General features: G+C 42.3%; 1 protein-coding gene across 1 annotated transcript in view; it reads left to right on the forward strand.

Moving 5' to 3' along the window:
- The window catches only part of bach2a (BTB and CNC homology 1, basic leucine zipper transcription factor 2a), a 37,897-nt gene extending 20,495 nt beyond the window's left edge, over window positions 1-17,402 (forward strand). Inside the window, exons 2-5 of the mRNA XM_061063349.1 lie at window positions 3,140-3,425; window positions 5,983-7,416; window positions 14,433-14,639; window positions 14,907-17,402. Of these exons, the coding sequence (XP_060919332.1) occupies window positions 3,156-3,425; window positions 5,983-7,416; window positions 14,433-14,639; window positions 14,907-15,308 (2,313 nt within the window). The 5' untranslated portion in view covers window positions 3,140-3,155 and the 3' untranslated portion in view covers window positions 15,309-17,402. The remainder of the gene's footprint in view (window positions 1-3,139; window positions 3,426-5,982; window positions 7,417-14,432; window positions 14,640-14,906) is intronic.
- The last annotated feature ends 1,133 nt before the right edge of the window (window positions 17,403-18,535 follow it).

Genomic DNA, 18,535 nt, shown 5'->3' on the forward strand with positions numbered 1-18,535 from the left:
CTCCACACTGTTCAGCTCCCAATGAGCGACTTTATTTCTTCAGGCATCAAGATGTTGCCCTCGCTGTTTAAAATAAAGTTGCTCATTGTGAAGAGCTTTCTCTCTTTTTTTCTGCAGTTTATACTTTTTTTTAAAACCCTGCACCTGTTTGCATTGCTGCTTGGATGTACACACACTAGTTTTTCTTCCTTTTTGTTTTGACATCACATAACAAATCTCAGCTCAGGGTTCATGGGTCTGAAACAGGGACTGAATCTGCAAATGAAGAATGCAGACTGAGTGACGACATACATTTAATATCTAAAGTAATCATGAAATATGTACATGTCTAAGCTGAATCTTTTAGACCTCAACTAAAAAGCATACAGAGTGTACTGTTCCTGTTTGTGAGGAGGTGTTTTCAAATGTCTGAGTCTGTAGCCGAGGTGTGGAGACGAAAAGAGAAATGCTCTGAAAGCTTTCAGTGAAGTCTTCATGATCTCGCAGCAGTTGTGTTAAAGAAAATCTGACAACAACAAAGACAATTATCCATCAATGTACCAATAAACCTATCTCCTAAACTCTACAGTATAGTATATTACAGCACATTAGTCAGCAGTCAAGTCAGACATGTTTAAATGTTCCACATCTTACTGCTGTAAATGACTCTCCTGGCCATTTCCAGCATGCATGTATTACCAAACTTTCACACTAATGGATGTGTGCAAAACCAAACCAAACATCTCAGCTGAGTCATTTAGAAATAAACGTCAGGTCTAAAAGAAAATGCCGCCAGACAACAGCTCGTACTGTTCCTGTTCGTGAGGAGGTGTTGTTTGTGCTGAATAGTTCCTCAAAATAAAACGATCGGTGAGTCATCAGAAGGACGAGTCTCACATCCCACGACGACTCATCAGGACTTTACAGCCAGGAGCAAAGTGAGCGATCAATGGGAGAGAACACAAGAGTACGATAGAGACACTGTTTGATACTACGTGTTTCAAAACGGTTCAGTCTCTCTTATCTTAATGATTAGTAAAGAAAAGTGCCAGAAAGAAAGCGAGCACTGTCTCTATACTGCACAAATACAACATTTCAGTATAGAGAAACAATGCCAGTGTGCAGGAGTTTGCTGCAAATTTTGGTAATTCCCCAGCATTGGGTGCCTTAGACTTCTATTATTGTAGCCGTGGTACATTTGAACAGGTATCAAAAAAGCTTGAAGGAAGAATGTGGGACTTTTTGATCCAGTAGATGTCGCCCTTGAGCACCAGCATGAAACCAAAACAAGCTGCTGTTTGGCCACACCTCCTCCATACTGAAGCCTCCACTCTCCTCCAGAGACACACCTCCAACCCCTCTACACTCGTGTTCACACAAAGGAGTTATCAATTAGAACGCTCCATAATTAATTAAGCACAGTTAAGGCAAGTGGCAGACAAAATCGTCCTTTGCTCGAGCTGCTATCACCTGTGTCCTGCATTGTTGTGTTAGCGGGCTAATGTTAGCGCTCTTTAGTTAGCTTGTAGCTTCACATTGCATATAAATTGACACAGACTGATTATGGTCTAAAGACACTCACATGACATCCAAATAATCAGTGAGTATGTTCTTCTTCTCTCTAGTTCTTGACTAAAACAGCTTTTATACACAAGGGGAGGAGCCGGCCGTCCCGTCCATGTAAACACGACTCTGACAACAACACAGCCAGCAGGACTCGAACTTCTCACTCATTGTAGACAGTCATGACTCAGAGACATTTACACAGGATAGTCTTGATGTCTGATATATTCATGTGTAAAATATTGCTAATTCTGCCTCTAAGAATTTGGTATAATGACAACCTTACAATTCAGCAGATTCTTAGCCTCCAGTCTGAGGAGTAGCGTGGATAACCAGATGTAGAGAGTAACGTTTTCCCCTCTCTTTGTTTTCTCAGCAGAAAGACAGTGCAGTGTGTAAATGGTAGTGGGGACTATGTTTTTGTATGCATCTTAATAAAATGCCTGAACAGAGAAAAGAGTGTGAGCCTGAAGAGTTCCTGAGGGGGGAGCAGGAGACGATCTACACACAGAGATGATTGGCCCATGGGCTGCTGGGAGGGGGGGGGGGGGAACGATACAACACGACTTCAGCGAGCCCCCAGCGCTCAGCCCTGTCTATTCAAAATCCATGAATCAGCAGAACACACACACACACACACACACACACACACAGAGCTGAGGGCTGATGAGACAGACAGACTGCATGCTCAGCTGTCTGTGTCAGGGCTTTATGTTCTGCAGCACTAAGATGAAACACAAAGGATGGAGCTGCCTGAAATTAATGTGGATGTCTGCATTACATCGACTTCTTTTTCATCTTCTTTATACATATATATTCTATATTATGCAAAAGACTTTTTTTTACAGTAGATGGCATTGAACCTGCAGTGAATCAGTGAATGCACCCTTCAGTCCTTCTCCCATTCAAATGTCTGAGGCTGCAGCCGAGGTGTGGAGGTGAAAAGAGAAATGCTGAGTGTCTCTTTTTTTTTTTTGTTGCTGGAATCATTTTAAAGCTTTCAGTGATGTCCTCATTATCTCGCAGCAGTCGTGTTTTCTTCCAAACTGAAGAAAATCTAACAACTAAAAAGACAATTATCAATCAATGTACCCATTAACTTATCTCCTAAGCTCTAGAGTTTAGTGTTTTACAGCACATTAGTCAGCACTGAAGTTAGAATCGTCCACATCTTACTGCTGTAAACGGCTTTCCTGCCCATTTTCCAGCAGCCATCTTTCTTAATATTTGACATACAAATATCACCAGACTTTTATACAAATGGATGTTTGCAGACCATTTATTTTCATACCCTCAAAATGTATCCAATTTGTAAGAATTGCATATTTCCTGGCAGCAGAGTTGTTTGCATTTATTTCAGTTAAAGCAAGAGAAAGTGGTTATTTTTGACACAGTTGGTGTACTCTGCTTCCATGTTCCCCTACAATCCTACTCATGTTTTATGCATTCCTTCCAGATTAAATCATTTTACCATATTTTTCTTGAGTTTAGATAACAGTCCAGCAAGAAACCTTTTCAAATTCCTACAAATGAAAATGCAGCCTGCAGCAAACTAACATGTCCTTCTTTCTCCCCCGTCTGTCTTTCCTCTGTGCAGGGTGCTAGAGGGAGTGATGTCTGCAGGCGAGGAGGAGCGAGATGGTGAGGCGGCAGCGCCCGTGTACGTGTATGAATCAAAGGTCCACTGTGCCAACGTGCTGTTGAGCCTGGAGGAGCAGCGGCGGCAGGGCATCCTGTGCGATGTGACCCTTCTGGTGGAGGGGAGGGAGGTGCGCGCTCACAGGGCCGTCCTCGCTGCGAGCAGCCGCTACTTCCTGCAGGCTCTGCTGGGACACAATGGGTCAGCAGGTGAAGCGGAGCCCATCATTAACCTGCCAGACAAGGTAAAGGACCACCGAGAACATGTAACACACTGGGGAATAGTCTCATTTTAAAAATAAATGTTAACCTGGAATCCTATAAAACTGCACTGACTGAGGGGTCATCTCACTTTAAGATGGAAACTAAGTAACAGCATACAGTAACTGAAGCTTTATTATCTTTTAGGTAATTTTGCCTTTCTTTTAAGATAGGACAGGGGATAGAGGAGGAAATGGAGAAAAAGAGATGGGGGAATAAGATGCGGTAATGGAGCCACAGGTCAGATTTGAACCCAGGACCTTCGCTTGGAGGACTAGCTGAACGCCATCAATGCCCCCTGCTTTATTGCCATTATGCTGATATGCAAAACAAAAAAACAAATAGTGCACAGATTTATAAACTGTGAGAACGGAATTACAAACAGCTTTTTTCTATATTTTTTTTTTTACGCTGAGCCTTTTGGCAGAAAACTATAGTTGGTAAAAAATAAAAATAGATCAATTATATGTACGCTTCAAAAATAATCTTATCGGGACCACTTGGTACTCATGTGCCTGGGTCAGACAATTGACGACACAAGGATAACTTGTGGACCTTAAACACAACCCTAGCAGAAGCTCAGTCTCCACCAATCAGCTGGAAAAGTACAGCAAGACTTTCAAATAGGATATTCTTAAGTGCCTCAAATAACTACCATGATGAAGAAAAGTACGGCGCGAGCTTGACCGTCCTTGGACAGAAAAGGTTAAAAGAGGAGGACGACTGCATGGATGAAAACTACAGAGCTGACACAAAGTGATGTGTTTATGAAAACACCAGGTGCTATGAATATGTATGAGGTTACCTTGTTGTTTTCTGCTGCTTCCTCTCACCACCGGGGCTGATCAGAGAGCAGCTCCTGATCCCAGCGGCTGACATTACCATACAATGGCCCAGATGTGTCATATTGATTAATACGTCTGTGTGGCTCTACCCACCTTGTACACTAATCACTTGCACTGGTCCCCACCATGTTTGATCCCCCTGTGACTCCCCGCCTTATTTTCTGCGTCCTCTCCATCACGCTCGTTACTGGAACTCGTGGCTCAGAGCTTAACAAGCTGGCTGTCCAGTACTGTCGTGCTCCTTGCCAGGTGCACAACAAATCATTCTACTACTACTTAGTTTTTTCTGCATCAATCTCTGGAGCCAGAAGTGATCATACATGAACGAGCTAACATATTAGCAAGCTGACGTTGGTGATTCTGTCAAACGACACATCTCTTTTACTCTGTTGCTTCATCCACCACTTCCTCGTCATTCCTCTTAACGTCATGTCTTGCCTCAGGAGTCCCCCCCCCCCCCTCCTTTCTGCCCAAGATAATGTCCTGCTTTGAGGTGCGGGTGTGAAACACCAGATCAGGAGGATTTCAGCGGCAGTCTTCCTGAAATCTTAAAGACATTTTCAGGAGAGCATATGTGAAAACGGCTCAAGTTTACAACTCGAGTTGCAAACTCTGCATTATTCCTCTGAGACATTTACAGCAAAGACGATCGTTACAGGGGTGTAAAAGTCTAGCCTTGAACTGGCGATATAAAAAGGGTTATAATGTGGCTGATAAACTTGAGAGTTTTAGGAGATCCCTGGGCCATCCAAGCCCCCAAAAATTCCTCTCCAGCTTGACAGCCCACATCATTTCTCAAATGCATCATGAAGGAAATAAAATGGAAAAGCAGGAGTCTGAAATGGTTAATGTTCAATCTTACTCGTGGATTATTACCATTTCTCTCTCACTTTACCGTCTCATCGAGGTTGGCTCCTCTTCTCAGCCTATTAAGATGTTTCTGCAAAGCTGCTGACGCTGGCTGAAAATAAGCTTACATGCACGGCAGCACACACACACACACACACACACACACATGCATACATATTTTCATCTGCACACACTCATAGCACATATATATAGAGTAAACACCTACATACTGCACCACACCATAACATACACACACAGTAGCAGCCATGTTTATGATATAGGGGAACGTGAAGAGAGCAGAGGAGAAGGGGGGGGTGAAGGGTGGAAGAGAGGATCCAGGGCATGTAAGATGTATAAAGCAGGAATGTGGCCACACAAGCATCTTCTCATGTTCATGAAAATATGATGAACCTTTTTGAATCACCAAATATAAAAAAAAAGATAATATTTTGTTGTAATGTATGTTACATTTAAATTTACCACTTGAATTAAAGTCAAGGGGTAATTTCATTTTCTCCATGCCTTTGATTAGCAGTTTAAAAATACCCTTCTTACAGCAGATGGGCCCCAAGAACACCCTGGACTTTATTTCCCCAGAGACGTTCAAAGCTGATAAGTAAACAGATGTCTGGCATTGCTCTTAAGTCACCCCGTCTTGCTTATACTGTTTTTTAGAAACAATAGAAAGCTATTTTGAAGATGATGAAGCTCATGTCACATTTTGCTGTTGCCCGGCCCTCGTCTTAGAGCTGGTGCTCCACACAAAAAGAAATGTCCTAATGCAACGTTCACTCTTGATGGGGAACCATTTGTTTATCTGTTGTTTCTTCTCTGCCGTCCTCCACAGGTCACAGCTAAGGGCTTTGCTCCACTACTCCAGTTTGCCTACACAGCCAAGCTCGTCATAAGCCGGGAGAACATCCACGAGGTCATCCTGTGCGCTGACTTCCTAGGTGTTCACAACTTGGAGGACTCCTGCTTCCGCTTCCTCCAAGCCCAGCTGCAGAACGACAGCGAGCACGCCAGTAACGGGAAGGTGGAATACAGCAAAGACATCACAGCTGAGGATACAGTCTTCTCTGAGGCCATATCCTCGAGTGAGTCTTGTGAGACAAGGCAGCAGACCAATCATGTAGCAAGTACTGCTCCCCTACCCGCTGACCTTTCTCAGTTTCCCAAGTACAGGAAATATCAGTACCAGATCTGTGAAAATAAGCACAATGGAGAAAACCATGATGACATTGATGACGTCCTTTTGGCCAATCATACCTCAGTCAGCCCTGTGAGATCACAGCTCGCAGACAGCAATGCTGCTCCACAGAGTCTTCTCTCTCCCTCCCGGATCAAAGAGGAACCGTTCATGTTTGAGGAGGAAGAAGAAGAAGAAGAAGAAAGGAGTGGCTGCATTCCAGAAATGTGTACCGAGGAGGTGCTGGAGATGGAGCTAGAAGTAGAAGGGGTTCCAGTAGCACCTGAGCACTCTCCGAGCAGAGGTTCACCCTCCTCCTGCCTGCGCTCCTACCTCCAGAGAGGTGGCCTTGATCTCAGCTGTGTGCCGAGCACCACCATCCAGCAGCTACTCACCAACAGACTGTCCCTCAACCACTACAAGGAACTGGTCAAAGACAGGCACAGGGACAAGACAGAGTCCCTGGATCAAGTCGACCTAAAGAGCGGCATTGCGGATGTTTTACCAGCTGGCGTTGGTAAGAGAATGGAAAGGCCAGTTTCCAAAGCCTCATCTTCAAAGTATGAAGGGGAGCTAGACAGACAAAGTGTCATATTCTCTTCAGCAGCTGGCGAGCAGCAAATGTTGGCCCACTCTTACATGGAAGAGAAGTTCAGGGAAAAAGTCTCGACTCTCATGCAGGTAGAAGCTCCTTCTTCGGGTCGGTCATGCCTCAGCACCAGCTGCCCTGTTCCCATCAAGACATCGGCCCAGTCCCCTTCTCCGTCTGAGCCCCGGACCCAGACCTCCAGCTCTCGTTCCTCCTTCTCGTACCCGGAGGACGCAGGCAGCGGTAGCTCACCTTCCAGCCTTCCACAGTTTGACTTCTCCTCGTCCCCAAACTCAGGCTCCGCCTCTGGACTGTCTCACTGCCTGTCTGTGGGAGTGGAGCCGAGGAACCCCCATAGCGGAGAGCTTCTCTTCTCCCAGGGCTGCAACAAGATCAAAAGTGAACGGGGATTCGGTGCCAGTGGCGGCAACTCCAGCGACGAATCAGGATCGTTCTCTGAGGGAGACAGTGAAAGTGGGATGTCCAGAGTCTCTGGCCCTGAGGTTAGTACATCCTTAAGGACACATTCTTAACAAAGAGTCTGCTTTGTCTAAATCAAGGTACATTTATCTCTGGCTAAAAGCCCGGGGTGGGGACTTTGGAGCATGCTCAGAACGCTTAGGAGAGTTTGGGTCTGATAGAGGTGTACACATGCAAGAGTGAATCAACACCTGACCACATTAGCTAAGTGTGCTAGTTCAACAGCTAGGACCAACCTAGAGCCCAAACCCAGTTTAGTACATCTGGCTCAAGTGGAGCCCATGTTGCCCAAACCTGGATAAGTCTGGTTAAGTCATAAGATCAGAGGGTCTTCTGTTTCCTTAAAAACCTTAATACAGAAGAAGTTAACAATGCAGAGGACATATCTTAGAATGATGGTGGTCAAATTGTCAACTGATGTATGAGAGACTGGTCAGGATTTAGTTAGTGGAAGCATTGGAGGTTTTCTTGACCACTTTCAGTTAGCAGAAATGGCAAACAGAGGCTGATGCAACTGCAGGCAACTTCTCTCTACGTCTTCTTAAACCGTGTATAAAGAGTTCCCTCTTGAAGGAAATTGGTGATCCAAATTGAACTGAACTCAGTATTGCTCCTGTAGAATATTTGATACACCACCTATATGTCAGATGGTGCCCTGTGAATGACTGGTGACCAGTCCAGGGAACACTGACAGCTGGGATTGTCTCCAGCCTCCAGCCTCCCACGACCCCTGACCCCTGAGATTGTTGATGTCAGATGGTGACATTTCTGAACAGCCCAACTTTTTTAGATAATAACAACAAATGGCATGGCTCACATATTTTAAGATGTAACCTTTCAGGCTGCACAAGAGATCCCTTTTTTTTTCTTAAATCGCAGAACAGGAATTTGATATTTGCACAGCAAATAAAATTTTTTGTTTTGTATCCAAGCAATACTTCCTCACTAAGAATGCATATATGTTACCTGTTGGATAGATTGTACCTGGCTATCATGAACATGCTTCTACACCATTGATCCAGTCAGTTAAACTCAAGCCAGCTTTCAGATACCCTCAGATTGATTGGTGCCAATTTTACAGCTTATTGGACTTATCTTTGATTTTAGGAGGAGTTTGTTTCAAACACAGATATGATATAAACGTGAAGGACTTCAGATTAAACTATGAGTTATAACATATATGCTCCCTGTAAGGTCTGTTCTTTATTGCACTGTATTCATTTATTTAGCAGGGAAACGTGCAATGAGCATTTCTTCATATATGAAATACAAAGTAGATGCCCTCCATACAGGTTTCTAGCCTTGGCTAGAGAGAAAACATTAGACTTAAAGAAATACAGAAAAAGTGAAACGATACAAATGTCCACTTCACATCGTTCAGTCTGGATCCATGTTTCCATAGGCGCTCTACAAGAAACACAGTGAAAAGTGTGTCACAAAGCTTGGGATTAGAAAAATAAATTAGGATTTTGAAAACTCTAACATCTGGTCAGTAATCTTTGTAATAAACTCCACATGTATTTGACATGTTATTCAAGCTGTTTTAGATTTAACTTTCAGATGTCAGTATTGCTCATGGATGGAAAGGTTTTGAAATTGGAAAAAAGTGAATTGTGCTTCTATCTCGGAAAAACCACCAGCCTCCTATAGAGCCAAAGTTTACAGCTCGTGTTTCTGTGTTAGAATCACAGATCACTGATTTTTTTTTTCTTTCTCAGAGGTGTTCTCTAAAGCTGGGACTATTCTTAGACGTTTTTTTTTTCTCTGCGGAGAAATGACGCAAACACTTCCAACACATACTCCCTGGATTTTAAAGGAGCTGTATGGTTGCTATGGTTACGTCTGAGCACATGCAATATCAGACGGGATTTGAGATGAGTTTCACACTGGAGCTCTCTCTTACACACACAAACAATCTTTGGATATACATATACAGTATATATATGGAGAGGTCAGGGCCTCTGGTCTTGGGATGAGTTAATACAGATGTTTTGCAGATGTTGCATAAGGTGCTCAGCTCTTCTTCATGCATGCTAACATACTGTGAGCGGTGGGCTTTTGATGCCTTTATTTTAGAGCTAGGACAGTGGGGAACGACATGCAGGAATGGAGCCAGAGGTCGGATTTGAACCTGAGCCGCCCGCTCTCAAGGACTTACGCCTCTGTACATGGTAGGGGTGGTGACCAGGGGTGGCACCCTTGAGATCTGATTGGCCACCCCAAAAATCCTACTCTGTGATTGGCTATTTGCCTTATCTAGCCATTTTTTCAGGTCTCAAAAATGACTAGTTAATTCATTTTTGTAAGTTAGGCAGTGTGCAGTGTTTCTGTCACTTAAAACTTATTTTTGTGTCATTAATGAATCAAGCTAAGAGGATATATATGTTTCCATTATCTAGATAATATGATTGTTGACTATTCATATGTGTGTGTGGTTTTACTTTAGGACACCCCTGCACAAGTCTTTGCCCCTGTCTACCCCTGTCTACCCCCCCCCCCCCCCCCCAATCAAAAAAGTCTGGACAAGCCCCAGGTGGCGCACTAAAAGTTTAGCTAAAATGTATTCAGTCTATGACTCCTGTCCTACAATAACTCCTGACCCCATCACTTAACAATAAAGACATCAAAATACGATTCATAGTACATTTAGTTTAAATATCCTTAAACAAAAACTAATAATAAAGTTCTGTGTTACAGTGTAACTCACAGACACACACATGTAACGTTGTGTAGTACAGTGTGTGCACATCTCCAATGTTTACCACTATGCATATGAATATGTGTGTCCCACTTCTTCGTCCTGACCCAGTTGTCTCACCCCTAAGAGTGGACGCACACACACACACACACACACACACACACACACACACACACACACACACACACACACACACACACTCTAGGATGCCCTGTAGGCAGGTGGAAGGTGTCCGGTCCACGTTCCCTCCACCATCTGCTGCTCCTGATCCCAGATCTGCCCTCTTCAATTAGGCCAGCCTACCAAGACCCCCCCCCCCCCCCCCCCCCCCCCCCCCCCCCCCCACACACACACACACACACACACACACACACACACATCCACCTGGCTTTGAAATAAACTCCTATGCTTCTTCCCTCCAAACACTCAAAATGTAATCTTCTATATTATTTAAGCTGCAAGTGTTGACATGATGTGCATGTATAAACTACAAGGATGACTGCTGATCAAAAACAGCTTTTGTTTTTAAAAGCAGTGAACAAGTCTTTATCTCTTAAGGCTTAAAAAAAAGGGCTTGAGCTACCATTTCACTTATTCATGTGACAGTATGTACAAAGAGAACTCTCAGCAGGTTACCAAAAGGTCGGTGACGTAAAGTCGTCTCGTCCTAAACCATTAAGAGCCTTTCAAACAAGTAAAAGAACTTAAAAACATCACCCCAGAGACACTGGGAGCCAGTGCAGCTTAGCTTAAAATGGGCTGATGCACACTCGTCTTCTTCTGCATTTCTCTTTCTTAATAAATCCTGTGGCAACACAAAGAAATAGGCCCCGCCCCCCTGTTTCTTTTATAAAAAAAATCATGAACAAAGTACTTTTTGTCATCCATAGTGATGCTGTGTACATCTACTCCCAGGTGTGAGTTTCATCTGCTTAGAGATCAGATTTGTATTCATTTGTATTTTTAGCAGAGGCGCTGCTCAACTGGCAAGGCAGGTAACTGCTCGGGGACCCAGACCAGTATAGGGGGGGCCACTGAGGGCTCACAAACCTAAAACCAAAGCAGTGGCCCAAATGTGCAAAACCTCCCTAAGGGGGCCCCATTTGACAGGACACACACTTGATGCCCAACAAAGAAAAATGAAGAGAAAAAGAGGAAGTGGAGAAAGCGTTGGACACTGGCAGACATAAAGTTGATGAACGCTGGTCGGAGGGACCCCGACTGATTCTTGCTCAGGGCCCCGAGAGACTCTAGAATCGCCACTGAGTTACATTTAAGCTAAAATGGCAAATCTGACCCCTAAAAACAATTTTACAGATTGATCTAAAATTCAGAACTATTGCGTCGTTTTTGGTGAGTTTGTTTGAAGGATTAGACGGGACTGGGTTTGCTTTGTGTGAAAGACGGATGTTTTACATTTAGTACAAATAATCCTTTAGTTTATCACAATGCAACCTGAGGCTTCCACACATTTTATTCACCTTGTTTTCCTGTGATCACAAGTTATTTTAGGTTGTTTCCCTTTATATTTGGGAAACCAGCGTTACTATCTAGAGATGATGAGATAAACAAGCTGAACTCTGAAGAAAACAACCGGCAGACAGCCAACTTTTAATCACTGAGAAACAGAGTTAATGATAAAATGTATGGACGCCTCTACATATCTAAGGCTTTCTTACAAATGTTTATATGGACGCATGTTTAAAAAAACACCTGCAAGCAACAGAAAGAGCGTCTCCAAGGAGCCTTGCATTGTTAAAAAAGGAAACCAGAACACCAGAGAGAGAGAGAGAGAGAGAGAGAGAGAGAGGATTTATGACCAACCGAGGCTCACTTTGTCATTCCAACCTTATTATGTGACTGCTGAGAGTCACTGAGCTATATATAGACGTCTATAGAGTAAAGGACAGGCGGCACCTAAACGCACACACACACACTCTCTCTCTCTCTCTCTCTCTCTCTCTCTCTCTCTCTCTCTCTCCCTTTAGCTCTGAGCAGTGAATGATGTCATCGTTGTATACTGGCAGAGCCGCAGCAGACTGATGTACTGTCACACAGAGTGAACACAGAGCACATGTCGTCCACACTCGTTGTTAAGGTTTTCAAAATACCAGAATTTAAAACTTCAATTTGAGTCTAGTAGAAATCAAATGATATCATTGCTATTTCGACACCAGGGCAACAACTGTTCAAGTCCTACAGGCTCCCAGTTTGGAGTCATTTCATGTCTTTAATTACCAAACAATGAAGGCTAATTTCTGCACACTTTCTTAAATGCACACTTCAAAAAAGTGCCAATGTATTTGTGCGATTGAGACGGTGCTCTCTTAATTTCTCTCTTTGTATATTTCGCTTGCAGCAGCTTTCAGTTAAACATGTGACTGAAGATCTAAAGTTTATTCCAAAGATGCTTTTTGATTGCCATTGACCTCTAAAATAGTTTCAAAAGTACCGCATCAATCAAAAACAATCAACGAAAATCTTACGATGACAAAAATGAGAACAAGGAACAACCAACGCCTTCATGTCTGCAGCTCAGGATTAAAACATTAACATAGAAATAAACAAATAAACGAGCAGATCATAAGAAGAATAAATAAATCCACTAAATTAAAGAAGAGAGAAATCAAAATACATGTTCAAACATGAACACAATGAAGCACATGTTGAAGTGCTTACATAAGCAAATACAAAAACAAACATAACAGAAATCGGTTCATATATATATCACGATTAAGGAAAACTATATTATTATAATAGGGGAACTACTCGTATTATAAATGTGCTTTATTAAGACCCTTACTCATGTCGATCAGTGAAACAAAGAGCTCGTCCTGTGTTCTCTTTGTATCCGACCTGCTGGCATGTTGAGGCAGTTCAACACTGACACCTGGTGGCTATAACACCACAGTGCATCCTAACAGACGACTGATATGATATCAGAATAAGAATAAACTTTCTGCATTACCAGGGGGGACATTTGCTTATTAATTTAGCTATTATACAGTTAAGCAGTCAGAATAATATGAAATATGCATTTCCTGTTTGTTTTGAGTATTCCCTCTCGTGTACTGCTTTGTTGCTTTGGAGGACGGATAAGGAGCTTTGTCATAAAGAAATGACAACAGATCAGCGTTAAGTAAAGGATTTCTTTGGTGAAGTTTCTGTTGGTAAAAGTGGGAGGATGGGCGATGCTGATAGAGAGGAGCAGTATCTCAGTGTTGTGTGAATACTGAGGCTGAGCTTGCCGTGTGATGTGTTTGTTTGTTTGTTTGTTTACATGCTTGCTTGCTTGTTGTTCTTGTTTTGTTTCGCTGTCCTGTTGTTGTTTTTCTGTTGCTGTTGTTGATGATTCGTTAAATTGTTTTCTTGTCTGTTTGGAGAAATTAAAATAAAACTTAAGATCCGACACAACCGTGCTCTTATGCTGCATTCAGGTGCTCCTCGGATGGTCCAGTTTCCGAGCTGTTCTCATGCTTCTTAGTGGTTCTTTATTCATTTATTATTTATTTTGGTGTTCTCGGCTCTGTAGCGTTTACACATCAACTTGTTTTATTAATTGTACGATAGGAACCTGCACACTTTATGCACTTTTACACATGTACTGTGCATTTACACTTTGTATGTTTTATGTATTGTCTGTGTTGTATTAAGTGACTCTCCATGCAACCAGCTTTACCTACGGGTACAAATAAAGTAAAATGAACCTGAGCTGGGAAGTTGTTCTTCTGACCTCAGTGTGTTCACATGCTTTCAGTTCGGAAAGTCTGAATTTTGTAAAAACAACAAAAACAAACATTGTGGAAGCTGCGAAGAAGACATGTTAAATAACTCTGTTACAAGTTATATTAGAGAAAAGAATCGATGTGCAATACATGAATTAATCAAAAGTATCTTCTGATTAACAAACCATCTTTTGCCTCAAACGTTGATGACCAATATGACGTCAACTCAGCACCTAATTCTTTCCCAAGTTTCTGAGATGTTTCGACTTGAGCGGTCGTTCATGTGTATTTTACAACTCAGACACTGGTTTTACCCGATGTATCTGACACCACTTGAATGCAGCAATAATCAGGCAGCTGATGTTTATTTGTTGGTTAATTTGTTGAATCAGAGCTGACGTCATGATGAGGATAGGTTGCAGGCTTGTAGACACTTCCTATTTAACATGTCCGGCCTGTTTCAACGAGCTGTTTGTCTTCTTGTTTCCCTGCAAGTGAGACAGTGTGCAAGAGTTTACCATTAAGATTTAATGGGCACATCAAATGAATAAAAATAAATACAAATGTATCATGTTTTATATAGTCTGAATGAATAAAACCCTTTTGGTCCTTTCAGGTAAAACTGCCCTTCCCTGTGGACCAGATCACCAACCTGCCACGCAACGACTTCCAGATCCTCATAAAGATGCACAAGCTGAACTCGGAGCAGCTGGAGTTCATCCACGACATCCGCCGCCGCAGCAAAAACCGCATCGCAGCTCAGCGCTGCCGCAAGAGGAAGCTGGACTGCATTCAGAACCTGGAGTGCGAGATTCGCAAACTGGTACGAACACACGACAAACACTAACAGAACACCAGCCAACAGAAATGAATGATGTAGAAAAGTTCAATGAAATGAAGTCATAACTCAAACAGGCAGAAGATATCTCCTTCCCCATCTGTTTAACAAAGAGGAGGCGGAGCTTGTGACCTATACTCATTAGGTCACAGTGATTGGGGGAGCTGTAAATGTTTTGGCTTCACTCTTGGGCAGCTGTTATGTCGTCTAGATTTGTATACACTCTGACCCGATGCTGTCTTTACAACACAGGTAAACGAGAAGGACAAGCTGCTGAGTGAGCGCAACCAGCTGAAGGTTTGCATGTCCGATCTTTGGCAGAACCTCTCCTTCCTCTCCCAACAAGTTTGTCGGGAGGTGCAGGGCCCTCAGCCGCCTCCCGTCTCCGACAGCATCGACCTCACATCAAACCCACCATCGCCTTCGTCACACCCGGGCTCATCCAAGCCCCGGTCACCTGTGTCCCAGCAAAGCAACACCGCCTGTCTGTCTGAGGGGGGTCCAGGTCAGGGGAGGCCGCAAGATGGGCAGCCTGGCGTGCAGAACACACTGGTGCTTGGATCCACTGAGGAAGTATGTAGCCCCACTGTAACGGTGGATTTCTGTCAGGAAATGACTGAGAAATGCACAACGGAGGAGCAGGACTGTGCTTAGAGCCTCGGTGGGCGAACAGTTTGGTCTGTTTCACTTGTCTATACCTTGAATATTTGAAGTATTCTCTTTCTTTTTGTAATGATGACACAAGCGTTGTCTTTTCAGCAATACTGTTAAACAGGTATTTTTGGACTGGTTACAAATCAAAAGCACTGGCAGCTTTCTCTCACTTTCTCTTCATCTCTTCTTCTACTTCTTCTGTCTTTCTCTGTCTCATCCTGACTTTTCCTTCCTGTCCACTTCCTTCCCTCTCTGGTGCGTCATGGGAGGTTAAACTCAGGAATTCCTCAGAATGTTAAGTAATGTCCCTGTTAACGTGTACCAGCACTTTATTTTACAGTCCTGTCAAATCTTGATAATTACATATGTACTTACAATTGATCTGTGGAAATGAATCATAGATTCAATGTCAACATTTTGGGGAAATATGCTTTATTTTCGTTCTTGAAGAGGGTGAAAGATTCAAGAGGAAATTAGTTTTATGTCAGTAAGACTAACAGGATGTGGTTAGCCTAGCTTAGCATGAAGCTTGGAGAAAGGGGGAAAGGCTAGTCAGTCTTTCTAATATTAAAAAGAAATCACCTACTTCAAGAATTGTAAGGCCGACTTATGCACAATGCATATAATTTGTTTAAAGCATACAGAAATGCTTTGTCTTGCAATCTGTGCGCACACATTTGTAAACAGTACGCACAGTTGTGCAAACTGTGGGCACAAACTGTGGGCACAGTTTACATTGCAAATCCTTTCTCACAGATTGAAAATCCAACCACACAGTTAACGAACTGGCACAGATTTGTAAACCATGCACACAGATTTGTACACCATATGTACAGATTTGTAAACTGCGCACAGATTTGTAAACCATGCACACAGATTTGTACACTGTACAGATTTGTAAAACATGTGTACAGATTTGTAAACCATGCGCACAGATTTGTAAAACATGCACACAGATTTGTAAACCATGCGCACAGATTTGTAAAACATGCACACAGATTTGTAAACCATGCGTACAGATTTGTAAACCATGCGCACAGATTTGTAAAACATGTGCACAGATTTGTAAACCATGTGCACAGATTTGGGCTACTTTCACGCTTTATGCTAAGCTAGGCTAAAAACATCCTGTCTGCAGCTCTGTACTTCACGAGCATGAGATAGAAATCTATCTTACATCCATCACCCTGAAAAGAAGGAGCAACAAGAGTGTATTTTTCAGAAAGTTGAACTAATCTGTTAAACTATTTAACAGATAATTTTGAACCAGTAGTTGTTGAGTGACACAGGGCTATAAAGTAAACTGTCACCAAAGGTGTTTAATTGTAAAATGTTACATTCGATGAAACGGTCAGATGAACTCTCATTATGCAAAGTCGCTTCTGTCGAGCTTCACTTTTTACTTTTTATTGTTCTCAGACAGACGTTTCCACTCGTTTCACAGAGATGGAATCAAAGCACTGCCGACCCAACACATCGTGACGTTGGCGCTTAAACAGAGTCTGAAGCCGATCACCTGGTGATCGAAAGATTAAAGGACCATACGGGTGTCGCTTTAATATTACCGATGACCATTTTCCAAAGAAGGACGAAGCATTTCTACCTAAATATTTGTATTTCTGCTCAGTGTGAGGAGCAATATGCAGGAGAGTTATCTGAGCCGGGGATCGTTTTACTGATTCTTCTAAAATAATATTTCCTACTTTCCAAATATTTTCTACCAAGGCGTAGACGGTTCCTATAAACGACTTGACTAATCGGCACAGGTTAGTGAGGTGAGTCTGTGCAGATTTAGTCATAAACTCATCAATAAGGACGGATAAAGCAAAGATAATAAATGATCGTGTCTCAGCTGATCCCTGATATTTATTTATAAAAAGGATTAAAGCAGGAAACTATTTCACTTTCACGTGATTCTCTTCAGGGTTATAATTCATTTGTAATATTGATGTGCAATATTTCATAACATGATCATGATTTTGGTGCTCTCTGGGAAACTTTCTTTAAAATTTATATTTATCTTCATAAATGTTTTATTTATTTATTACTGCAGAAGTACAGCTCCTCTTCAGACCATGAGGCCAGAACTTTAGATTTTTTAAAATCACATTAATTAAAAAATAACCTTTACAGTAAACAACTTTACTTTAATGTGATGGAGGCCAAATTTAAATTTAAAAAACTGTTTACTGTGAAATAAATATTCTCGACCAAGCTTTGCAAACTATGGAGCCCCTGACGTCCAAAAAGTACAACAAAAAAAGAGTATTTTGAGCACTAATTAATTTCTTGTGCGCCTAAGTTTTTTTTTCTTTGCTTTTTGGGACTTCAGAGGCTCTGTAGAAAACCATTTCGCAGAAGTTTCATGAAAAAGAAAACATCAATGTGGTACATTTTGACCAATCATGATGAATATTTAGAGACAATTTTTTTTTTTACAGTTCCTGCCACTCTTGTTTGTCCAGGGACTTTTTGTTCTTCTTCTCTGGAAATATGGAGACTAAAAGTGTTCTCATGACTAAGTCCAGATCAAATATTTGAGATAATAATTAAGAATGCCTCCAGCATCTTTAGACTCCCTCAGTAGCTTCATATCAATAACATAAATGATCATAAATGGAAAAACATCTTCCTGCATGGAAACAAAAGAACTCTGAATCCGTCTGTTAAACTTTGGAAAATGGATCTGAACATTCAAACACACGTGTGGTCTTTTAATCGACAGCTGACACGAATCAGAAGTGCTCTTTTTGATGCATTTATTTATTGTCTTCTTAGTGGTCAGATTTGAGTGTTGTGCTTATAGTAATCATGTATTTAGCTGCACTGTTCTTGTATTGTACATAAGACAGATATCCGTACTAAACACATGTTTGAGTATGTCGGTGTAAGACACCAACGTTTCCAAATCCACAAACATGAACATACGTGAATTAACTTGATTCTCTGCTCACAAATCAGTCTCTCTAACGATGCACGATCTGAAGCTCCAAACAAACACACTGGTGCGTTATTGATCCGGGGTGATGCCAAATTCATCTGCTGCTGAAAAGTCGATGTCGGGGCACGTGGCCGGGGTGAGTGCAGCGGGCCGTCTGCTGCTGCCCTCGCAGCACTCTGCGGCTGCTGGTCACAGAGCAGCACGCTGTTTACAGGCTGGAAACGGTTGTGCTGCTTCAGTTCGCACGGTTTAGAGCGAAGTCACGGGAATTAAGGATTAACAATAT

The sequence above is a fragment of the Labrus mixtus genome, chromosome 18 (genome assembly GCF_963584025.1).
Source record: "Labrus mixtus chromosome 18, fLabMix1.1, whole genome shotgun sequence".
In the NCBI taxonomy this organism is placed as follows: domain Eukaryota; kingdom Metazoa; phylum Chordata; class Actinopteri; order Labriformes; family Labridae; genus Labrus; species Labrus mixtus.